The following is a 25,085-nucleotide window of genomic DNA, read 5'->3' on the forward strand; positions in this document are numbered from 1 at the left end:
CTGGGCAGCCAACAGGAGCAGTGTGTGTGTGTGTGTGTGTGTGTGTGTGTGTGTATGGATGGATAGATGGATGGATGGATGGGAGGATCTGGGGGCTTAGTTTTTCCTCCAGCCCACCGGGACGGTCCCCTGGGAGGCCCAGCCGGCTTTTCTCTGCCCTTGTTCCTTTGCCCCCGGATTCTCAGCACGCCGCTTTCCTCCGTCACTGGCTAGGCTCAGCTTCCAGGGCTTGAGCAGTGTGTGACCTGCAACCGCCCCCCCCCCCGGCATGAGCTTCAGAGCAACACATTTAGAACCTGAAATGTTGCCCTTGCTTTCTGGCTGGGTGGCTCTGTTCCACTGACTCCGGATGCCTCTTTTGGCTGGCTGTCTCCCGCTTGCCATCTGGCATCAGTAAATGCCTTCCGCCCGTGCTGGCTGTTCGCTCCAAAATAAGCAAATGTTAATTAACTCAAATAACACAAACAGTGGAGCTTTCAGAGTCCATGAATTGCTCTTTTCACCAGCATATTCGTTCTGGGCCAATTGTGATTGCTTGGCTCATCCCTGACAGCAAACTGGAGTGGGGGGCAGTGTCAGGTGTCCAGAAATTGCTCAATGGCGTGTCTGTGGAAGCACATGCTCCACCTCCCCTTTGCACAAACAGCGCCTCTGCGGGGTTGAGCTCGGGAAAATCAGGTTCTGCCTCTTTGCAGCAGACACTGGCTGTGCACAGCTCTGATTGACTACCATTTATAATGTGACAAACCGCAAGAACACAAGAAGGGCCCTGAAGCTGGATCAGACCAAAGGGGGCCACCTAGACCAGCATTCTGTTCACACAGGGGCCAGCCAGCTGCCCCAGTGGGACGCTCACAAGCAGGATACGAGGGCTACAGCACCACCCTGAGCATTTTCTTCAGCATTTAAAATAAGGTGACAGACATTCCGTTGAATTAATTAGCACACAGGCTCCACTCCAAAGGAAAAGGAGCTAGGAAATGCAGCTGAAGCATTGCAGGCGGTGGTGCCAGACAGACCTCCAGACCATCCCTTGATCTGCTGATTAGTAGATCTGTCAGAAGTGTGCTGATTATCCACTCAAAGGGGAGTGGAGCTGGACTCGGTCCATGGGAGGGAGACAGAACTGATGAGCGCCCTTGCACGGGTACCTCTTGTTTTGGGCACCCTTGAAGATCCGCCATTGAATGAATGGCGAGGGAGGCGTCTTTCACTCAAGGCGAGTTCTAAAGAGCATCATGTAGATGAAAGGAAAGCATGAACGATATCAGGACCGCAGTCGCAAGTGCACTTACAGGAGAGAAAGCCCCGTTGAACACAGTGGCACTTATAGAATCATAGAATAGTAGGGTTGGAAGGGGCCTACAAGGCCATCGAGTCCAACCCCCTGCTCAATGCAGGAATCCAAGTCAGAGCATCCCTGACAAATGGCTGTCCAGCCTCGTCTTGAAGGCCTCCAGTGTGGGAGAGCCCACCAACTCCCCACGTAATTGGTTCCATTGCCGTATTGCTCTTACAGTCAGGAAGTTTCTCCTGATGTTCAGCCGGAATCTGGCTTCCTGTAACTTGAGCCCATTATTCCGTGTCCTGCACTCTGGGATGATCAAGAAGAGATCCTGGCCTTCTTTTCTGTGACAACCTTTCAAGTACTTGAAGAGTGCTATCATATCTCCCCTCAGTTTTCTCTTCTCAAGGCTAAACATGCCCAGTTCTTTCAGTCTCTCTTCATAGGGCTTTGTTTCCAGTCCCCTGATCATCTTTGTTGCCCTCCTTTGAACCCTCTCCAGTTTGTCTGCATCCTTCTTAAAGTGTGGTGCCCAGAACTGGACACAGTACTCCAGATGAGGCCTAACCAGTGCTGAGTAGAGGGGAACTAGTACTTCCCGGGATTTGGAAGCGATGCTTCTATGAATGCAGCCCAAAAGAGCATTTGCCTTTTTTGCAGCCACATCACATTGTGGGCTCATATTCAGCTTGTGATCGACAGCAATTCCGAGATCCTTCTCGCTTGTAGTGTGGTTGAGCCACGTATCCCCCATCTTGTCACTGTGCATTTGGTTTCTTTTTCCTAGGTGCAGAACTTGGCATTTGTCCCTATTAAATGCCATTCTGTTGTTTTCTGCCCAGCACTCCAGTCTATCCAGATCACTTTGAATTTTGTTTCTGTCTTCCAAAGTATTAGCTATCCCTCCCAATTTTGTGTCATCTGCAAATTTGATCAGCATTCCCTGCACCTCCTCCTCCAAGTCATTAATAAAAATGTTGAAGAGCACTGGGCCCAGGACTGAGCCCTGCGGTACCCCACTTGTTACCTCTCCCCAGCTTGAGAAGGTCCCATTGATAAGCACTCTTTGAGTCCGATTCTGTAGCCAACTGTGGATCCACCGGATCGTTGTTTCATCTAGCCCACTTCGAGCTAGTTTGCTCATCAGGATATCATGGGGCACTTTGTCGAAAGCTTTGCTGAAGTCGAGGTATATGATGTCTACAGCATTCCCATGGTCTACAAGGGAGGTGACTTGATAAAAAAATGAGATCAGATTTGTCTGGCAGGACTTGTTTTTGACAAATCCATGTTGGCTTAGACTAATCACAGTATTGTTGTCAAGGTGCTTCCAGATGGATTGCTTTATGATCTGCTCCAGAATTTTCCCAGGGATTGATGTCAGACTGACTGGTCTGTAGTTCCCAGGTTCCTCCTTTTTACCCTTTTTGAAGATAGGGACAACGTTAGCCCTCCTCCAGTCATCTGGCACTTCCCCCGTCCTCCATGATTTCTCAAAGAGAATAGACAGCGGTTCTGAGAGTTCTTCTGCCAGTTCCTTTATGACTCTAGGATGCAGTTCATCTGGCCCTGGAGATTTGAACTCATACAAAGTCATTAGGTGTTCCTTGACCATATGCCTGTCGATCTCAAGCTGCAATCCTGCCCCTTCAGCCTGTACTTCGCCTTTGCCAGGGGGGTCATAGACCCTCTTTTGGGAGAAGACTGAGCCAAAGTAGGAATTGAGCACCTCTGCCTTTTCTTTGTCATCTGTTATCATTTTGCCATCCTTATTTAATAGCTGAACAACCATTTCTTTCCTCTGCCTTTTACTATGCACGTAGCTGAAGAAAGCCTTTTTGTTGTTTTTAGCATCCCTCGCTAACCTCACCTCGTTCTCCGCTTTAGCCTTCCTGACGCCATCCCTGCAATTCTGTGCGACCTGCCTGTACTCTTCCTTTGTTACTTGGCCTTCTTTCCACTTCCTATATGTGTCCTTTTTTGTTTTCAGGTCATCCCTAAGCTTTTTGTGAAGCCACATTGGCTTCTTCTGTTGTCTTCCACCTTTTCTTCTTGTTGGAATTGTTTGTGATTGTGCCTTGAGAATTTCCTTTTTTAAAAGCTCCCACCCATCTTGGACTCCTTTTCTCGCTAGCATTGCTTGCCATGGGACCTTACTGATCATTGTTCTGAGTTTATTAAAATCAGCTTTCCTAAAATCCAGGGTACGCGTTTGACTACACTCGGCTTTTGCTTCCCTTAGAACCAAGAACTCAAGTACAACATGGTCGCTTTCCCCCAGAGTTCCTGTAACTGCTACTTTACCCACTAAGTCATCTCTGTTGGTTAGGATCAAGTCAAGGATAGCCGATCCTCTAGTTCCTTCCTCTACTTTCTGTAGGAGGAAGTTATCCGCCACACAAGTTAGGAATTTCCTGGAGGGGCCATGTTTTGCAGAATTTGTCTCCCAACAAATATCGGAGAAATTGAAGTCCCCCATTACTACTACATCACGCTTCCTTAAAACATTGGCTATTTGCTTTTCAAAAGTTTCATCCTTGTCTTCTCCTTGATTGGGTGGCTGGTAGTAGACTCCGACCACCAGGTTCCTTTTATTCTTTGCTCCATTTATTTCAACCCAGATGCTCTGGATGGGGCTACCAAGCTCCTCCTCCTGTATTTCTGTGCAGAGATATGTATTTTTCACATACAGTGCAACCCCACCTCCCTTTCTGTTCCTCCTGTTCTTTTTGAACAAGTTATATCCTTCAGCTGCTGTATTCCAGTCATGAGAGTCATCCCACCAAGTCTCAGTTATACCTATCAAGTCATAATTTCCCTCCTGTATTAAGAGTTCAAGTTCGTTCTGTTTGTTTCCCATACTCTGGGCATTAGTATATAGACATCGAAGACCATGTGCTTCATAGTCTGGCTTTCTTCCTACATGTGTCTGAAGACTATTATTGGGCGCTATCAGAGCTGTTCTCTCCATTGCAGTGCATGCGCCTATGTCCACTGTTACCCCCAACATTACATCTCCCTTCCCCGTAGGATTCAGTTTAAAGCCCTCCTGATGAAGTTCTTCATGCTGTGGCCAAACACATTCTTCCCAGCCTTTGTGAGGTGCAACCCATCCCTAGCCAACAGCCCATCTTCCAGGAAGTATAGGCCGCGTCTTGCTGCGTCTGAGTAAATGCGCATGCAATTTAGCTGCCCCTAGCATAAAGTGTAGGAATGGTGAGATTTCGGTGGTCGAACGAGTTTAAGGACAGTTGCTGTTCTTGCCACTGTGCGTACGTGACGGTCTCAGGGGAAGCCGTGCCGTGCCACAGGCCTTGCAGGGGCCACAGCTCAATGGTGGAACGCCTCCTTTGCGTGCAGAAGTTCACGGGACCAACTCACCGTGAAGACCAAAGGAGGAGGCCATACCGGACCAGTGGACGGCCAGGTCAGGGGCGGCTCCCTGTGCGTCTCTGTGCCTGTCGCCTCCCCACTGCCAGCTTGGCCCTGAACTTCTGCAGGCAGCTCACCTGTGCGCCTGCAGGAGCCTCCTGGTGGTGAGCTGAAGGGGCGCCGTGCTGTGCGAACAGGCCCTGGAGAGAGTCGCTTCCTCCTTTCCTTTGGAAACCCCAGCTAAGTGCCCAGTCTGTTCCATACCCGAGCCTGCCTCCCAGGGTTCTCCCCTGTCTGACCAGAAAGCTTCATTCGAGGATGACTCACTGATCCAGAGCTTAGGAGGATGCCCTGGATTCTCCCAGCGTGGCTCTGCCTGGGAAGCCCTGCCAGCCACCTCTGTGTTGGGCTGTCTTCCAATGTCAGAACCAGATGCTGCTGACAGTGAGCTGGTGGTGTCTTCCAAAGAGTTAGACGGCCTCTGAGACTCATGAGGATGGGATGGGGGCATCTCAGGAGGACCAGGTCGTAGAGCCTCGTGACCTCAGACAAGGCATCCAGCAGCAAAACATCCCCCACTCAGAGCACCTGGTCTTCTGCTGAATCCCTGGGCAAGAAAGAAGACCGGTAGCTTCACAGGCCCTTGGGTTGACCCGGCCTTCAACCTGACATGCAGCTTCTCAGGCAAAGTGGAACCACCTCAAAGGTCACCTGCTAATGCAAAGAACCAGGTCACGTATGCTACTGTTGTCCACTTCGGAGGGATTTGGGGAGTTGCAGTCCTCTGCAGCAGTGCAGGAGGGAAGGTCAGCCAGACATCATCAAGGTCATAGAATCATAGAATAGTCAGCTCTGGCGATGTGACTGAAGAGCCAGACAGCTTCTCCCTTGGAGAATGCACGTGCAGATGCTTTGGGGTTCACTTCTGTTCTTTTGCCAGAGAGCCCAAAGATCGTGACTGTGCTTGAGCATGCAGGGGGATGAGGAATGCCTCCCCCGCACCACGCCAGCGGTTCAAACATAATAAGATCAGCACAGGCCGGCGGGGGGCAGATGCAGCTCCTTCTCTTTCTAGGCTCAAATTCCTGCCTTGGTTTGGAAGCCCTGGAGGAAGAGGAGGAGGACAGTAAAGCAGCGGGTACATGGGTGGTTGCAGATGCCAGGATCCGGCCCCATCAACCTGGAGGAGGAGGAGGCTGCTTGAGCTGAGAAGCCATCCTCTCTCTAAGCCGTTCTGAAGAGCCCCGTTTTGCTTCGGAGCCCCCCACCAGCTGTGGCTGCTGTTGCAGAGAAGACACTGGCTCTCCAGCGGCCGCTTCTGCCTTCCAGCTGATACCATAGGACTCAAACATAGAGGAGTGACTCAGTCTAGCTGCTGCATGCATCCGTCTGTATACCAGGTCTCTGAGCTAATAGAAATGGCCAGAGATTAAAAGCGGGCAGCTTTCTGATTACAAGTACAGATTTGATTTGCATCGTGCAGATTGCTTCTTTGACCCTGCTTGGTCTTTGAATAATCCGGTGTTTGCTTTTGAAGACTGATTGCAAGGAGCTTGGCCGTTGTGTTGGGGGAGGGTGACCTGGGCACCCAGCTCCAAGCACCTGCCCCCCATCTACTCCCTCTGTGGGGTCAGTTTCATCTTGGCACTAAACTTGGAGAAGCCTCAGTTGTCTGTTTTGGGGCATGGCAGAGCATGAGCTGGGACTTCTTTGACTGCTGCTTGAGGAGCCGTGGGGCGGGGGGGCGGTAAGGCAGGGGCGGGTGGCTGCCCTCCTTCCCGGCCTTTTCTCGGACTCCTCCGGACCCCTCTTCTCTCCCTCACCCCCCCGCCCCAGTCTCGGCCTCCTCTCCTCGCAGCGTCGTCGGGGCCTCTGCCTCCTCCTTCCCACCGTCCCACGGGCCTGCCCATGCGGAGCTCCCTGGGCCCACAGGGGGGCGCGCGGGGCCTTCCCACCAGGGCTGCCCGCTCAGAACTCCGGGGGGGGGTGTTCCCAAGGCTGCGTGGGAAAGGGCAGGGAGAGCCCCTCTCGCATGGGGCACTGACTCCCAGCCACACAGGCGCCCTGCAGCTCTGCCCCTCCCTGGAGCTGCTCTGCCCTCCTCCGCAGCTGCCTTGGCTGCAGCATGGCTGCCCCTCGGGGTGGGAGAGGCAGCCAGAGCAGAGGCTCTTGCTCCCGCAGGACGCGCATGGGAGCCGAGGCACCTGTGGGCTCCTCCCACAGGCCTCCATGGCCTGCTGATGCAAGGCGTGTCCGTGGCTGGTCCCTGGGTGGGGCGGGGGGGCTCAGCTCCTGCCTGGCGCCATCCCTCAAGTGTGCGGTCCTGTCCCTGGCAGCTGAGCGTGATCCAAGGCGGGTCTGATGGGAGAGGGTCTGCCCCACACGGCCTGGATGTCTCCGGCAGGTCTATTCAGAATGTCTGCCGATGGGCCTCCTGCCCTTGCTTGACAGAACGGAACCCGCCGCCATGTGAAAAATCGGCGGAGACCACCCAGTGCCATGGCTGGATTGTGCGGTGGATGTCCCCCCCCCCCCCGGGAGTACATTTGGCTGCAACTCCTCCGCCAACTGGCCCTGGGCAGCTTTGATGCTTTGTGGGGCTGCCACAAAGTGCAGCGTTTTCCTCTTCCTTCAGGTATTCATAGCGGGGAAGGGCTGGTTTGTGGAGATGCTGCCAGCCTCCAGGGGGAAGAGATGGGGGGGAATGCCAAGGAGCCCTTCATCGAGACGTGACCAGGCCCTCGGGTTGGGGAGGTGACCTTGGCAGGCAGGGAAGCACCAGGCATGGCAGCTGGGAAGGCAGGCTGCAGAGGAAGCAGAGAGGTCTCTGGGTCGGGGCTGGCATGCCTGCTCTGCCCACGGAGCGTTTGGGTCCTGAGGCCCAGGCTGGGCAGCTGGCCAGGCCAGCATCCACAGACACACAGGCCAGAAGACGCCTGCCTCTTGCAGCACTTCTGTTAGGTCTCTTTCTCATGCCACTTCGCGTGCCTTCGTAGGAAAGCAGCTCCAAAGTCATCTGGGTCTTCCGTGTATCTGTGTGTGTATCCCTCCCCTGCTTCTATTTATTTATTCATTCATTCATTCATTCATTCATTCATTTTATTTCTATACCGCCCAATAGCTGAAGCTCTCTGGGCGGTTCACAAAAATTAAAACCAAACAACACAAAATAAAACAATTTAAAATATACAGAACATTAAAACCACAATATAACAATACAACCACAATAAAACCTAGCAGCAGTGCAGGAGTTTAAAATACAGATTTAAAACAATAAAGATAAAAATTTAGAAAGCTAAAATGCTAAAATGCCTGGGAAAATAAAAAGGTCTTCACCTGGCGCCGAAAGGAATACAATGTAGGCGCCAGGCGAACCTCACTAGGGAGCTCATTCCAGAGCCGGGGTGCCACAGCAGAAAAAGCCCTCCTCCTAGTAGCCACCCGCCTCACTTCCTTTGGCAGGGGCTCACGGAGAAGGGCCGCTGATGATGATCTTAAGGTCCGGGCAGGCACATATGGGAGGAGGCGATCCTGCAGGTAACCTGGCCCCAAGCCGTTAAGGGCTTTGAATGTTAACACCAGCACTTTGAATCGGGCCCAGAAATGGACTGGCAGCCAGTGCAGCTGGAAAAGTACTGGCGTAATATGAGCTCGCAGGCCAGTCCCTGTTAACAATCTTGCTGTCCTATTTTGGACCAGCTGAAGTTTCCGGACCGTTTTCAAAGGCAGCCCCACGTATAACGCATTGCAGTAATCCAGACGAGGAGTTATCAGAGCATGGATAACTGTAGCAAGGCTATCTCTGTCCAGATAAGGGCGTAGTTGGTATACCAGCCGAAGCTGATAAAAAGTGCTCCGTGCCACTGAGTTCACCTGTGCCTCAAGTGACAGTTCTGGATCCAAGAGCACCCCCAAATTACGAACCTGATCCTTTAGGGGGAGTGCAGCCCCCTCCAGAACAGGTTGACTATCACCTAGCCGGGCAGACGAACCACCCACTAACAGTACCTCCGTCTTGTCTGGATTGAGTTTCAGTTTATTGGCCCTCATCCAGTCCATTACCGTGCCCAGGCACTGATTCAGAACAGCCACTGCCTCACCTGGTTTTGATGAGAAAGAGAGGTAGAGCTGGGTGTCATCTGCATATTGATGGCACCTCAGCCCACACCTCCGGATAACCTCCCCAGCGGTTTCATGTAGATGTTAAACAGCATGGGGGATAAAATAGAGCCCTGTGGAACCCCATGGCACAATTGCCATGGCACAGAGCAATAATCCCCCAGCACCACCTTCTGGAATCGGCCATCCAAGTAGGAGCCTAACTCCTAACCCAGACAACCTATCCAGAAGGATACCATGGTCGATGGTATCGAAAGCCACTGAGAGGTCCAGGAGAATCAACAGGGTCGCACTCTCCCTGTCCCTCTCCCGGCAGAGGTCATCCCACAGGGCGACCAAGGCAGTTTCCGTTCCAAAACCAGGCCTGAAGCCCGATTGAAATGGATCTAGATAATCCGTTTCATTCAACAGTGCCTGGAGCTGTCCGACAACCACCCGCTCAAGCACCTTGCCCAGGAAGGGGATGTTGGCCACTGGCCTATAATTGTTAACATCCTCTGGGTCCAGGTTAGGCTTTTTCAGGAGTGGTCTAATTACTGCCTCTTTTAAAGCGGCAGGCACCACTCCCTCTCTCAAGGAGGAATTTACAACCTCCTGGACCCAGCTGGACAACCCCTCCTTGTTTGATTTAATAAGCCATGAAGGGCAAGGGTCAAGCACACAAGTGGTCCATCGGACTTGGCCAAGCACCTTGTCCACATCCTCAGGCCTCAGTAACTGAAACTCATCCAATAAAACTGGACCAGACGGTGCTCTGAACGCCTCTACCAATGGAACTGCATTAATGGTGGTGTCCAATTCATGACGAATCTGAGCGACTTTATCCTCAAGTGCCGTGCAAACTCGTCACAGCGTGCTACCAAGGGTTCCACCGTCTCTCTCCCTGGCCCAGAATGTAACAGGCCGCGAACCACTCGGAAAAGGTCCGCTGGATGACACTGAGAAGATGCAATGCTGGTGGAAAAGAACTGTCTCTTTGCCACCCTCACCGCCACAGAGTGGGCTCGATAGTGGGCTCTTACCTGTGTTCGGTCAGACTCCGCACGAGTTTTCCTCCACCTGTGTTCTAGCCATCTCCGCTCTTGCTTCATTGCCCTCAGCTCAGGTGTATACCAAGGAGCTGGCCGGGCTCTGCTCAGAGGGAGAGGGCGCTTGGGCGCGATCGTGTCAACCGCCCGAGTCATCTCTGCATTCCACAGAGCGACCTGGGCTTCGACAGGAGCACCAGCCATACCAGCAGGAAAATCCCCCAGAGCCCTCTGGAATCCATCGGAATCCATTAATCTCCGGGGGCGGACCATTTTAATAGGTCCCCCACCCTTGCAGAGGGGAAAGGCCGCCAGGAGTCTAAACCTCCGCAGGAAGTGATCTGTCCATGACAAAGGGACAGATGTTAAGTCCTCCACTTTCAGATCACCATCCTCCTGCCCAGTCGAGAAAACCAGATCAAGCATGTGACCTTTTATATGCGTTGGGCCGATGACATGTTGGGACAGCCCCATGGTTGTCATGGCGGCCGTGAAGTCCTGAGCCGCCCCGGATACAGTGGCCTCGGCATGGAAGTTGAGATCCCCCAGGACCATCATCCTGGGGGTCCTCAACACCAAGTCCGAGACCACCTCCGTCAGCTCAGGCAGGGAGTCTGATGGGCAGCGGGGTGGGCGGTACACCAACAGAATCCCTAATCTGTCCCGGGTACCCAACACAAGGTACAGACACTCAAGTTCTGCGCTCGAATGAGCAGGAAGCCTGGAGAGGAAGATTGAATTCCTATAGACCACGGCAACCCCCCCTCCCCGACCCTCAAGTCGGTGTTGGTGCTGCACCGAGTACCCAGGAGGGCACAGCTGGGAGAGAGTGACCCCTCCCAGTTCCCCCACCCAGGTCTCAGTAATACGTGCCAGGTCAGCCCCCTCATCCACAATCAAATCATGGATGAGGGAGATTTTATTTTAGGCCGACCTGGCATTCAGCAGCAGCACCACCAGACCCGAGGGCAGACTGGTAAGGCTGTCAGGAACCATCAGGTTGGGGGAAGAACCAGAAGAGGGGACAGCTGTAAGGTATCTAGCCCCTCTTTTCCTCAGCTGGCCTGTTAATCCCCCAATGCCATACCTCCCCCTGCCCGTGACCACAGTTATGGTGGCACCTCCCCGACCCCCTGAGTTGCCCAATAGTCCTCCCAGGCACATATTAAAATGTTAGGATATAAAATGTACAACAGTTTAAAAGAATATAAAAGATAAAAGAGATAAAAGAGAACAGCAGCTAAGAAGGAGCAGATAGTCCACGTTTGCCCCTTTCCCCTTGTCTTTAAAGCTGCTGCCCTCTGCTGCTGCTATTTGCTGCTGGTATTGTGGCTGCTGGTGTCTCTGGAGAGGCAGGTGGGTAGGTCTTCAGATCTTACGCGACTCCAAGTGCAACGCTTCTCCGGCACAAAGGCCTCCAGGCAGATTCCAATACGTTAAAAACAAAATAGGATAAACCCATAACAAGAAAATGCACAACCAAGAAACAACAACAAACAAGCTAAAACCCCAGCGCCATCAGGAGAGCCAGGCAGCGGGGAGGGCGCCTGAGTGGGAAACACGGCCTGGCCGGGTGGGGGGCAGGAGGCCCAGCCTGGCCTGGCCCTTCCCGGGTCAGCAGGGCTGCTTCCGAGGGGAGGCAGCAGTCTGGCCCTTTCCCGCTCCCGCACTCAGCGCCCAAGGACCTAAGCAGGCCATGGGCGGTTCAGCTGCTCCCTTGCGCCTCCCAGCCTCCTGCCTTGGGGGTTCCGCCTCCCCTCGGCTGGAGAGCCCCCGTGACGCGAAGGGGGAAGTGTGGCCATCGGAGAAGGAAAGGGGTCATCAAGCACAGGCCAGAGAAACCACCGCAGTCAGGTTTGCTTCTGCATTGACCTCGACTTGCTCTTTGGTGAGCTGGAAACCTCTCCTTCCCCGTGAATGAACACTGGCACCACCCTCCCCCCTTGAAGATCAAGACCAGACCAAGCATTTGACTTCCGTGTTCCTCTCAGATGGATGCCTGGCACAAGAGTGCACTCATCTCAGCACTCACATGCAGGGCCTGCGAAGGTGTGTTGCCGAAGGTGGCGACTGTTCGGCGGGTGTGTTGGGCTTTGCCGGGGTGGGGGCTTTCAGGCAGGAAATAGAAGGCGCCATCCAGCCCCTCTTTGGGCTTCCCAGACGCACAGGCTCCCAGCCTTGTCTCTCCCTGGCCTGCAGCCCCTTCTCTGTCTCAGGGTGGAAACTGAGCCCAGAGAGCCTCAGAGCAGTTCGGATTCTGAGGAGGAACAGCTATCCGTGGGAGAGGGGCCAGCTCATCCCTCCCAGGCTCAGCACCTGGCAGAGATTCCTTCTGCCAGCATTCCAGAGATAGAGAGCGACCCTGGCAGTGAGGGAATGCGGGAGGGGGGCTTCTTAGATGCTCAACGCAGACGCAAAGAGCGATGGAGGGCGCGGAAAGGAGGCGTAGTGCCCGTTTGGCACGCAAGCAACGCCGCCTCCCATGGACCCAAGGGAAAGAGGGAGGATCTCTCCCTAGCCCATAAGTTCTGGGTCTTCAAGTGACTCTCTTTCAAACGGGGTCAACTACTTGGAGCTTAGGCCACCCTGCTGTTCCTTGCTTTAGTTGCTGGTGCTTAGCATCTGAAAGAGTCATTAAGTTGTAAAAGGATTAACGCTTTGAAAAGAAATCCTTTCGTCTGTGTCTTGAGTTGGCTATTGGAATCTACTGGGCTCCTGACACTCTGAACGTTTTCCTCATCGCCCTTCGGTGGCCGGCAGAGTCCCCATTTCTGGCGCAAACGCTGGTGCTTGCTGACCATTCCCAGGCCGGGACAGAAGCGCGCGTCACCCTCCGTCCCAGCGCCCTTGGCGTGCGTGTGGCGGGACGATCCTGAGCCAGGCACGTCCTTGCTCCTCCCCCAGGGGCTGATGCAAGGCGGGGGAGAGGGCCACCCATGCCCTGGGGGCTTCTTGATGGAAGCGGCGCATGCTGGCCAGCCGTGTCCAGCTGGCACCTTTTGGGGGGAGGTGCAACTGTGAATGTCTCTCTGTAGCCCTTTCTTAAGAGATGCAGCAGCCGTGTGACTGGGAGCCCAGCCCAGGACTGACCCTGCCAGGCCCCTGGTGCTGTGGGCCTTGCAGCACGGGCGCCTGGGCCTTGCTGTTGGCGCTCCAGAACCCTCACCTGTGTCCTGACGTTGTCTTCCAGCGAATGCCACAACTCGACAGACAGAATCAAAGTCCGGGTTTGGGATGAAGATGATGACATCAAATCTCGAGTGAAGCAGCATTTCAAAAAGGAATCAGATGACTTCCTGGGGCAAACCGTCATCGAAGTGCGGACCCTCAGTGGGGAGATGGACGTCTGGTACAACCTCGGTAGGTGCCGCCCCTCTCCCGAGCAGGAGCCTCCTCCAGTGCCGCCGTGGGAGGGCTGTGAGCTGGGCGGCGCCCGGCCCTGTTGCTGGAGCCCCTGCACATCTGAGCAGGCAGCCCTCTTGTAGAGCCGCTTCCCCCCTAAACCCGTCCATCAGCCCTACCTCCTCCCCGAAGGGGGGCACGATCCTCGGCCCCCACCCCCCATTGGCCCTTCTCCGTCGTTTGCCCAGGGCCTTTCCCCGGAGGCTCAGCCTTCATGGCCCCCCTCTGGCTCAGTAAAGGGAGGTAGGCCGCTCTGCTCCATCCCTCGCATGTCCTTCCTGGCTTTGCGTGGACTTTTTCCCTGCCGCGTCAGACGGAGCCCATGTGTTCTTGCTCAGCCCAGCGCTATCCGTGGGCTCCTGCAGCAGACGCTCCCAGGCCCGGTTTGCACACATGTGGGCATGCAGAGCTTCCCCTCCCATTGAAATGAATGGGCGGCTCCACTCCCACGTGCAGTAGATCCAAATGCACACCAGTGCGCAGACGGCGCTCTGGATCGGGCGCGGGCTGGGTCGGCTGCTTTCCGGGCAGGGAATAAAGAGCGTGGCCAAGGTTTGCCTTTGAATGACGGAAGCCGTGGCTGTGCGGCAGCATTGCCCCTCCTGGCTGCTAACAAGCCATTCTTGGCAATGGCCAGCATGATACTTCCCCCCGCCCCCAATCTCCTAGACAAGCGAACTGATAAGTCTGCCGTGTCCGGGGCTATTCGGCTGAAGCTGAACGTTGAAATAAAAGGGGAGGAGAAGGTCGCACCGTACCACGTGCAGTACACCTGTTTACATGAGGTAAGTGGGGGGACGGGGTTTTCGTCCCGGCAGCGGGAGCTCCTTTGGGGTTCGCAAGGCATCTCCAGGGGCTCCCAGGGCAGGGTAGGCAGTGCCCCTTTCCCTCTCTGAGCTGGGTGCTGAGGCTGAGGGGCTCCAGAGGAAGGCGAGGGGGAGGGATCAGCTAGGCCAGGGGGGTGGCAGAGCAGCATCCTGGTCAGGATTGTGGCTGGGGAGGGAGGGGTGGGATGGGGAGAGGGAGCAAGGCCAGAAAGGGGGGGGGGCGTCCTGCTGGCCTCTGGGCTGTGCCTCTTGCCACAGGGGGATGGTTACCCCCCCTCCAGCTTAGGGCCTGGCCTGAGCGCTGGTTCTGATATGAGGAGGGCTCTGGATAGGGGTGAATGCTGCTTCCTAGTTCTCCTCGACCTCTCAGCGGCTCTTGATACCGTTGACCACGGTGTCCTCCTGGACTGCCTGGAGGGGTTGGGCATTGGAGACACCGTATTGCGGTGGTTCCGGTCCTTCCTCTCCGGCAGGTACCAGAGGGTAGCACTGGGAGAGGAGGTTTTGGACCCGTGGCCACTCACTTGTGGGGTGCCACAGGGTTCCATCCTCTCCCCGATGCTATTTAACATCTGTGTGAAGCCGCTGGGGGCTATCATCAGGAGGTTTGGGGTGCGGTGTCATCAATATGTAGATGACACGCAGCTCTACCTCTCGTTCAAATCTTCACCAAGGCTGGCCGTAGAATCCCTGTCCAAATGTCTGGAGACGGTGAGTGGCTGGATGGGGAGGAATAAGCTGAAGCTGAACCCTGACAAGACTGAGGCACTTTTGGTGGGAGACAAGAGGAGGTTGGGGGATGGTGACCTGGTGTTGAATGGGGTGCGGCTGCCCCTGAAGGACCAGGTCCGCAGCCTGGGGGTCATTTTGGACTCCCAGCTGTCCATGGAGGCTCAGGTGTCAGCTGTGAGCCGGACAGCGCTGTACCAACTCCATTTGATACGACGGCTGCGCCCGTTCCTTCCCGACCATCTGCTCCCATCGGTAGTACATTCCCTGGTCTCCTCTCGTTTAGACTACTGTAATGCGCTCTACGTGGGGTTACCCTTGAAGGCGGTTCGGAAGCTGCAGCTGGTACAGAACGTGGCGGCTCGCCTGATTAAAGGCAGCCGCCGGCGAGATCACATCACTGCAGTGCTGAAGGAGCTGCACTGGCTACCAGTTGTTTTCCGGGCCAAATTCAAGGTGCTGGTTTTGACCTTTAAAACCCTATATGGTTCCGGCCCAGCCTATCTTAAGGAGCGCCTCCAGCAACACCAGACCGGCCGCTTAACAAGATCAGCCTCAGATGGCCTTCTCTCTGTCCCATCAGCCAGGACAGCTAGACTGGTGGGGACGAGGGAGAGGGGCTTTTCTGTGGTGGCCCCCACTCTGTGGAACTCCCTCCCTAGGGAACTCCGCCATGCCCCCTCTTTAATGAGCCTCCGCCGTGCATTAAAAACGTGGTTGTTCAGGCAGGCATTTGGGGTGGGTTAGGGCATTTTAGAAAATGTTTTTATTGAAGAATTTCTATTGTTTTAAACTGTTTCATTATATGCTGTACATCGCCTAGAGTGGCTGGGTGACCAGCCAGATGGGCGATTAATAAATTTGATAATAAATAATAAAATAAATTCTGAGGTTTCCCCCAGCAGGAGGCTTGCTGAGCGGAGGTGGGGCACTTCAGCTGAGAGAGGTTCGCCCCCCCTCCAGAATGTGCCACTCCTGGCTCCTCTGCAAAGTGCCCTGAGCGGCAGAGCACCCCCACATGGCACACACCCGGCTGCTCACCAGACCTTGCGGCCCCCGCTCTGCAGCCCCTCGCGGGGCCTGGAGGGAGGTTTGGGCACAGATTGGTGCAGTGCTGGATTGGTGAAGAGATTGGACTGGCTGCTTTTTCATGGCGGGCAGGGGGAGCCTCATGCCAGGGACCGAGCTGCAGGGGCCCAGTCCCAGCTTGTGCTCCGGACGTCTGCTTTGGGCTGCGGGCTTTTCTAGTGTCTCGTTCATTCAGTGATCATTGTGACAGAAGCAAAGAAAATCTGAAAATAATAAAAGCCTTGGAAAAGCTCAAGTGCAATGCCGCTCCGTCTTCTCCGGTGGCACCTGGAGGTTAAAGTGTCCAACTAAAGTGAAAAATATGTTGCCCGTAGAGCCTTTTCCATCACTTGACGGAGGCGAAGTCCAGCGGGGCGGTGCAGATCCCTGCAGTCAAAGGCGATGAGGCCTGGAAGGTCTACTTTGATGATGCCGCACAAGAGATCGTGGATGAGTTTGCCATGCGCTACGGAATCGAGTACATCTACCAGGCGATGACGTAAGTCGCCCGTCCTCTCCTCTGGGCAGGCTGGCGGACGGGGGGGGGGCAGGCACAGCGGCCCCCAGGTCCCTCCCAGGTTTCTCCCGATTCCTTGAGTTGGGGTCAGCTTTGCGCTTGTGCCAGCGGAAGGCCAGGCGACCCAATTCCTGCGTCCCACAGCAAGAGGAGCTTGTGGCTCTCTCCCAGCAGATCGGTGCCGCATTCTCCTGCAGGTGGCGCCTGGCTGCACGCACGCACTTGCATGCGTGGCTGGCAGGCGGCGGCGCCGAGGGCAGTCTGGACGCGGGCTGTGCAGCGGGTGCCCCGGGCCCAGAATGGGCAGATGGGGGAGGCGGCGGAGTTTGCTCTGCCTCTCCCTTGAGCACAGGCTGTATGGCACCTGGTGCCCCTGGGCGCCACAGGCCCGGCCACGGCAGACGTCGCCTGCGCATGCTGGGGGAGGACCCGCTTACCCGAACCCATCCAGGACTGGAGAACCCAGCCGTGCTCCTGCCCACCTGCTGAGGCTCAGCTGCTGGCTTGGGGCAACCTGAATGGGTTTGGCCCTGGATTGGAGTCCCCGTGAGCCCTGGCCGGCTGGCCCCATTCTGGGCCAAGATGGGCTCTGCCTTGGGCAGCTCTGGAGGGCTGGTGCTGGGGACCTCTGCCTCGCAGGGGGGCAGCTGGAGGCCTGGTGCTCCTTCCCAAGCCCAGGAGCCAGCGTCCATAGGGGCCAGCCCCCCAGCACCCTCCACAGACGGCACCACTTTTGTATGGCGGCTTGCCCTGCGTCTGCATTTTGGCAGACCTCTCTCTGCCATTCAAGGGGTAAAATCACTCCTGCGAGGCTGAACAGATTCTGGAGGTCTACGGAAAGACGGCGCCCTTGCGCTGCCAAGGGATGTCTTCTCTCCCACCCACGGACCTCGGAACGGGAGGGCAGCTGCCTCTGCCCCGCGGCGGCGGAGGCTGCCAGCATGCCGCTGAGCCCTGTGCTAATCCAGCCATCACAAAGGCACCTTGCTGGGATGTCGGGGAGACCAGGGGTGGGGGCAGCTCCGTTCGCAGAAACCTGTTTTTGCATGTGGAGTTATTTTTATTCCAGCGTGGAGGCACATGTTCTTAATGCTGCCCCTTCAGCTGTGCCCAGGAAAGTGTAAAGCTTGCTGTAAAGACGTCAGCGTTCCTGCAACGTTGTGGTACTTGCATGCTAGTTAATTTTTACAGTGCAGTCGAGCCTCTTCCTGACTGGCGCCTTCGGCCGGAGGCTTCGGCCGGGCCCGTTCACGGCACTGAGCCTCGTTTGCCAGAAGGGAGTTTCGCGGTGGCTCAGCGTGAGAATGCTGTTGCTGTGCAGATCCCAGACTCCATGTTAGTGGGGGGGGGACCCCCACTTGCCCGTGCACAGGGGCTGGCCCATCCATTTCAGCGGGGCCGGGGTCCATGCGTGAAGAGTGCTCCGCAGGCGGATCTGCCACCACCACGGCTGTCCTGAGTGGGGCAGAGTCCTCCTGCTCCAGGAGCGCCCTCTCCTGGATCGGGCCCTGGCCTGCTCCCAGGCAGCCTCAAGCTTGGGTCGGAGCCGCCACGCTTGTAACTCCAAGCAGACAAGGCCGTGTTGGCTAGCAAGGCGCCCCCGCAAGAGCCCCAGCACCCCGCAGCCACGCTGCCCGGCCTCTTCTCGCCCGCGCTGGCACACGGGGCGCCCCAGCTGCCTTGCACACGCGCCGGTCAGGGGTCACGCTCACGCATGCCTTGTGCGTCCGTTAGCTTGCGTACTGACGGGTTTGTCCCGCCCTTCCTCCAGGCACCTCCGGATGGTTTGCCGTTCCCCACCTGGTGCCCACCAGAGGTTTTGGACTACAGCTCCTATGAGCCCCAGCCAGCATGGCCAGTGGTCAGGGCTTATGGGAGTTGCAGTTCCAGAGCCTCTGGAGGGCACCAGGTTGGATCCACAGCCCTGTGAGCTGGGCTAGTGACTGGCCCAGGGCCCCCAGCAGGCACGGATTTGAGACTGGGCCTCCCCAGTCTGAGTCCAGCGCTTGATCGGTCACACCACCCCAGCTCCTGGTCTCAAAACGTGCAGGGGGCGTTGAGTTTGGGCCGTCAGTCACCAGAATTCATCACTTTACATGGTGCTTCCCTGGCACAGCCAGATAATGAGCTTGTTTCCGCTTGCATGTCCGCCCCTCGTCTGAAGTGATGCATTGGGGCGGGGGCTGCTCAGGGAGCGTGTGAGAGGCCAAGAAGGCTTCTCATGTGTTCAAGGAGAAGCAGCAGACCCTGGGCAGCAGCGGACTCTGGCTGCCTCCCCCAGTGGCCCGCTCCGTCTACTCGGGGTAAATGTGGCACTCACGGGCCCCATGGTAGGGCAGGAGGGAGAGCAGCGCTGCCGGAAGAGTGAGAGGGAGGTGGAGGGAGCGTAGCGCTGCCCCAGAGACGGAGCGTGTGGGTCAATGACATGCGAGTCAAGACCGAGCGGCGCTGTGTGGCGAGCGCGCCTGGCACGCGCCCGGCACCTCGCCCCTCCCCAAACAAGGGCCTTTGGGCGGACCCAGTGGGGCTCTGCGCATGTCCTCATGGGCCGCGCGCGTGCCGCCAGAGGCCCGTTCAGTGTTTTCCAGAGGAGGCCCCCACGTGCTCCTGCAGGCGGGGCGCTGTGGTCCGGCTGCGAAGCTGTTTGCGCACGCGCTGCGGGAGGCCACACGCCCGGTGGGGCACAGCGAGCCGGGCCGCCCCACCCCGCCTTTCAGTGGCTCCTGTCTGGTTTGCGTCGCAGGCACTTCTCTTGCCTGTCCTCGAAGTACATGTGCCCTGGCGTTCCGGCAGTCATGAGCACTTTGCTGGCCAACATCAACGCTTTCTATGCTCGCACCACAGCCGCCACCAATGTCTCGGCCTCAGACCGATTTGCTGCGACCAACTTTGGGGTAAGTGCCATTCCTCCTCCTGCACCTGAGTGTCAGCGTTCCCGCGGAGCGGAGCGGCTGGGCTTCCCCGGTCGGAACACGCCGAGCAGCCTCCGGCACGCCAGGCGGCCCCTCGGGCATCAGCAGCTCCCCCGGTGGACATGTGTCGCCCGGAGAGATGGTAGAGGAGCGACAGCCGCGAACAGAGGCGCTTGCCTGGGAGACGCCAGGGCTGCCAGGCAGCAGTGGGCACACTGGCCCCGCAGGGCCAAGGGGGCTGGCGGCAGATTCCCTAGTGGTTTGGTCCCTGTCCTGGGAACCGTGCCCCGCGATGCCCCACGTGGCCTGTCCCACCCAGGAGCCCCGTTCGGGATGCGTGGTTGAAGTGATATGGCTGCTGAGACGGGGCTCTGAACTGTAGTTTTGTGTGGTGCTGGGGGGTGCTGGCCGATTGAGCTCGGGGGGGGGGGGTTGAGCAGCATTTGATGGGTTGGTTTGGGGCGATGTTTTCTGCTGTTGTAATGTCGTATTCCATCCTGCCATGCTGCTGTGTGGGCCCAAATCCTGCCTTGCCGGGGAGGCCCGGGGGCTGCCGCTCTTGCAGAGAGAGAGCAGGGCAGGGGAGCGATCTGCAGGAGACAGCCAGGCGTCAGCGCTGGCTAGGCCCATCTGCCCAGCTTGAGAGCTCTGCTGCCCTGTCCTCCTGGGCACATCACCAGGCCCTCATCCTCGGAATGTCTGGAGTGTGGCCTCCTCCACTTGAGTAGGGCTCCTGGGTGGGAGGCCCAGGCTTCCTGGAGGTGTCTGAGCCTTCCGCTGGGGGCTTCCGTTCGGACATATTGCCCTCTCTTCTTCTGGGGTCCAGAGGTGGAGGTGCTGGGACCAGTCCAGCTATCTTCATGGTTGGAGGCCTTGGCGGGGGGGGTGTGGGATGGGGTGTCTGCTCTGGACCCCAGGGCCAGCAGTAAATTTCTCCTCTTCCTCCAAGGCCGCTCCTCGTACTGGGCTGGTCCTGAGAGGAGGGTGCTGAGACATGGCGTTGAGCTCCACCCTTGTTTAAACTGGGGGGGGTCTTTCTTTTCCCCCCTGCCGGGAATGCCGCTTGGTTGGGAGACGAGTAGTGGAGAGATGGCCAGAGAGGAAAGGGTTGGATGCCCCCCCCCGAGTCCTGCTTTCAGGGCCGCCGTTCCTTCCGGAAGACTGTGCAGAGACTCCCCGTGTGCCTCCTGCGCCGCGCCTGGCTTTGCCTTCCGCCATCGCCTTGGGTGGGCGGAGATGTTTGTTGCTCAGGCTGCCACCCAGTACAAGTTACCAGGGGCCAGAGGGAGCGACGGGGCAGTGGCGTCTTTGTCCGGAGGCGCCAGACGGGGCCTCCTGCCCCACCAGTCTCCTGCGCCAGAACCAGAGGAGACCCCTCCTCAGGGGAGGGGGAGGCGGGGCCTGTCTCTGGCCTGGGCACCGCTTGCTCCAGCTGGCAATGGCAGCGGCTCCCTAGGTCTCCGTCCGGAGACCACAATCCTTTTCACAGCATGGGCACCTCTGCCTTTTCAGGGGGAGGGAGAAGCCGAGGAAGCGCCCCCCAGCCCGCCACCGCTGGGCGCCTCCCTTTCCAGGGAAGCCAGGGAGGCGCCAAGCGGCCAGCAACAGCCTCAGGTGGCGAAGTGGCCGTTCAAATGGAATCCCGCTCAAGCGCTTGGGGCCCCAGAGCAAACGCTCCCATGCGGAGTGCTCCTGGGTGGGGCCCAAGCCGCCCCGGCCCCCGCCTCCCCTTCCCCGCCTCCCACGGTGCTCCGGTCATAGAATCATAGAATAGTGATGGTCCTCCCTCCCCAACAGCATGTCAGTGTGCCCTGCCCACAGAGCACGCTCAGGCCCCCCAGACCTGTTTCGGGGGTCCTCTCGGGCCCGTGTGCCCAGGCCCAGCAGTGCCCACATCTTGAACGTCTTCACTGGTGTCTGTGGTCGCTCCAGCCTATTCTCCCTGCCCTCCCCCCCACCAGTTGTCAGGTGGTTTTTGCCTGGTTTATTGAACAACACTTTAATTCCGCTCTTCTGTGAAAAAGCCTTCTGGAGCAGCTTTCATAGGATAAATAAAAACTAGATAGTCCCTGGCTGCAGTTTTGCACTCTAAAAGATACAACACAAAAGGAAAATGGATGAAGAGGAAAGCAAGCCAACCCAAGCACCAGTTCTTAAAGTGGCAATATTTCCCGTAACAACTGCCTGGAATGGGAACCGTTCGAGGAGAGGAGGAGCCCAGCAGAGTGGGTCTCCCAGCACAGCCCGGATTCCTCTCCGATCCCTCTGCTGGGGTGGAATGGTGCTGCCATGGGACAGCTGCAGGACGGAGGAGCCCAGCGGAGCCCCTGCCGTGGAGTTTTCTTCCAAGACCTTCCATGTGTGTGCAGATCCCCAGGGTGCCCCCCTCGCGCCCTGATGGCTCTCTTTTGCGTGCAGGTGGTGCCGTTTTGTCTCCACGAATGCAGGAAGTCTCGAAACGGCAAGTGAAAGATCAGGCAGGGCCCCGCAACAAAATGTTACAGCATGTTCCTGCCGCACTCATGGTACCTGAGCCTTTGGCGGAGCGGGCTGGAAAATGGACACCTAAGACAGGACTCTCCAGTCGAACGTGGCTCTTGCTTCCTGTGCAGTGTTTGCTTGTTTCAGTTTTTGGCCATGTAAAGGTGCGGCGTCCTGCCTGCCTGCCAGGGAGCATCGGTCTGGCCTGGAGGGGCCTGAGGGGGCAACATAGCTCACCTCTAGCCCGGAGCAGAGCAGGGAGCTACATGGCAGGGCTGCCATAAGCATGGCCCATCAAGCTGCAATAGGAGTATAGCTGTGAGCAACACTGCAAGGTTGTTTTATACCACTCTCTCAGCAGCAATGCAGGGATGGAAGTGATGGGGAAGAGTACAGCTACTCCCTCCACATGGGATGTAGCCCAACCCCAAGCTGCACTGCAGGAGGGTCGCTGTAAACGACTCCAAGCCTGACCTGCAGTGTGCCATGTGAACTGCACTGCAGGGCTGTCATAAGCCACTCTCTGCCAGCCACAACCCTTTCCAATCTGCCATATGGAGATTAAAATGCTCGTGTGTTGAAATGAGGAGGCATGATGAAATATTTATCTATTAATTACAGGAGACAGATAATATAGTTAAAGTAACTATGAAGGGAAATCCATATCTGGACTTGGTTAAGTAGCCCTCCAGTTCAGTGGGCAAGTAGATATAATCTAAAAGCACATCCTCCCAAGCTGGATGTAGCAGTGGGGGGTGGGGTGGGGGACCCATTCAGATTCCTAGGGCATTTTTTAAGGGCATAGCTGAGATTTCCTTTGGGGATCTGTTGGGCATCCAGAAATAGCCCCGGCCAAGCTCCAGGAAGCTCTGAATTATGTGGAATTTGCGTGGCTGCCAGCCTTTTCTCTTAACTCATGCTGTGAGAGCTGGAATGCGTTTATGCTGGGATGGGTGGGATGGGAATGGGCCCGGAGAAACCTCAGTCAGCATCCGCATCGAGGAGTTCTACTCAGCGGAGACTAGCCATGGAGTATGGGAACAACGTCTGTTAGCTGGTATGGGGTGAAGCTCTAGATTAGAAATTGAGGGGAAGCCCTTTTACTGGGGCGGGGGCAGGGAGGAATGGCTGGAAAATGGACTGACGTTATCACGGCCTCTGCATTTTGATGCAGATTGATATTTTAGCTGCTGCTGTTTCTTTACTGGTTTTAATTGTATTCTAAGCTTTGTATATTCTATTCTGTTGTGTGCCTAATTTTTTTTTATTTAAAATATTTCCTGGCCACCTTTCAGGGAAGAAGCCCTCCCAAGGTGGCTCACAGCAATAAAATACATAAAACCAGTTAAAATATTAAAAGTGATAAAAACAGCAATAAAAGCCAACAGTAAAACCAGCAACAACGGTAACAGCAGTAACAGAAACCATAGCAGTCATATCAAGAGAAGGCCAAGGTTTTCAAGGCCTTCTTAAAAGCCTGCAGTGATGGAACATGGCGGACCTCTGATGGCAGCTTGTTCCAAAGGTGTGGGGCCACTGCAGAGAAGGCCCTGTCACGTGTGGTCACCCACCTGACTGCTCTCATGGGTGGGCAAATGAGAAGGGCCTCTCTTTCTCATCTTAAAGTGCAGGCAGGCTGATACAGGTGTAGGCACTCCTTCAGGTAACTTGGTCCCAAACCGTTTAAGGCTTTAAAGGTCAAAACCAGCACTTTGATTTGGGCTTGGAAACGCGCCGGTAACCAGTGCAGCTGGCGCAGTATAGGCATTATGTGATCGAATCGCCTCACCCCCACCAATACTTGGGTGCCCGCATTCTGCACAAGCTGGAGTTTCTGAACCATCTTTAAAGGCAGCCCCACGTATAGCGCATTATAGTAGTCCAGCCTGGACATGACTAGTGCGTGGATAACTGAGGCAAGGTCCATCCCCTCCAGATAGGGCCGTGGTTGGCATACCAGCCTAAGCTGGTAAAAAGCGCTCCGGGACACTGCAGCCATCTGGGCTTCCCCGGTTAGCGCAGAGTCCAGGGGACTCCCACACTGCGCACTTGGTCTTCCAGGGGGACGGCAACCCCATCTAAGACCAGTTGTAAACCTCCACCCAGAGTAGTTTGTTTCCCAACCCAGAGTACCTCCATCTTGTCTGGATTAAGCTTCGGCTTGTTCACCCTCACCCATCCCCAAACAGCCTCCAGACACTGGGTCAAGAGGTCCACGGCCTCCCTGGGTTGTGCAGATGGAAACGAGAGGCAGAGCTGCGTATCACCCGCCTACGCATGACACTTCAGCCCGAACCTCCTGCTGGCTTCCCCCAGTGGTTTCATGTAGAAGTTGAAAGGCCTGGGGGACAAGATAGAACCTTGCGGCACCCCACAGGCTAATGGCCATGGGGTGGAACCGAAGTCCCCCAGCACCACCTTCTGAGGCTGCTCCTCCAGAAAGGACCGGAACCACTTTGAAACTGTGCCTCTCAAGCCCAATCCAGATAAACAATCCAGGAGGATACCATGGCCGATGGTATCGAAAGCCTTAATTGCGTAAGGCTGCAATCCTGTGCACATTTACCTGAGAGTAAGCCCCACTGAGCTCCGTGGGACTTATTTCTCAGTAGACGTACATATGGTTGTGCATTCAGCTGTCTTGCTGATTTATAACTATTACTAAAAAAACACGAAGACCAGAGGAAGCAGCAGAGGCCTGTTTGCTTTTTTTTTTTTTTTCAGGCTGAGTGTTTTTTACCCCCAAAGTTTCTGCTGCTGCCATAACCTGTGCAGTGGGGCTGTTTATTATTGGCACAAGCCAGGGATGGTAGACCTGCGGCCCTGGACCAGGCACTGTGTGCGTGTGGGGAGAGGATCTGGTCCCGACACCCCTCCCCAGCCTTCATGCCACCACCACACCTGAGCATCTTTTATCTCCCATCCATAGCTGATCAGAGAGAAGGGATTTCCCCGACTCCCCCCACCCACAAGTTTCATGGGGTGTTCGAAAAGCCTCCCTGGCTGCCTGTGAGGGCGTTCGCAGAGCCTCGTGGCAGCCTGTGGAGGAGCAGGGGGCGTGCGCTGCGTGGGGGCCTGGGCAGTCCTGTCGGGAGCCAGAGGCCAAGGCTGGGGCAGCCCTGCCTGCTGCTGGCGCGCGGCCAAGACATGCACGCCTGGAAGAAACGTGGCCCTCCCCGGGCCAAGGGGGCTCCCCGCCCCTGGCGTAAACACTTGGAGGAGCTGCCACAGCAGCCTCTGATACGCCAAGCGTGGTTTGTTCTTTGGAAAAGGTTTGTTTTATTCATTTAATCAATTTATGTACCGCTGATCCTATCAAAAGGCATCTCCAAGCAGTTTACAGGG

At 56.3% G+C, this 25,085-nt stretch overlaps 1 protein-coding gene across 6 annotated transcripts in view; it reads left to right on the forward strand.

Moving 5' to 3' along the window:
• UNC13C (unc-13 homolog C) overlaps nt 1–25,085 on the forward strand; it is a 148,618-nt gene that overhangs the window by 74,952 nt on the left and 48,581 nt on the right. For all 6 annotated transcript variants that reach the window (XR_014785280.1, XM_084816471.1, XM_084816473.1 and 3 more), the window contains 4 exons: nt 12,995–13,164; nt 13,876–13,991; nt 16,166–16,329; nt 19,091–19,241. Coding sequence is in view for 5 of the 6 variants with exons in the window: in XM_084816471.1 (XP_084672597.1) it covers nt 12,995–13,164; nt 13,876–13,991; nt 16,166–16,329; nt 19,091–19,241 (601 nt within the window). In the remaining variant the exon portion in view is untranslated. The remainder of the gene's footprint in view (nt 1–12,994; nt 13,165–13,875; nt 13,992–16,165; nt 16,330–19,090; nt 19,242–25,085) is intronic.

This window comes from Heloderma suspectum, chromosome 11, assembly GCF_057233095.1.
Source record: "Heloderma suspectum isolate Gila_16-S chromosome 11, 16-S_ref, whole genome shotgun sequence".
Lineage (NCBI taxonomy): Eukaryota > Metazoa > Chordata > Lepidosauria > Squamata > Helodermatidae > Heloderma > Heloderma suspectum.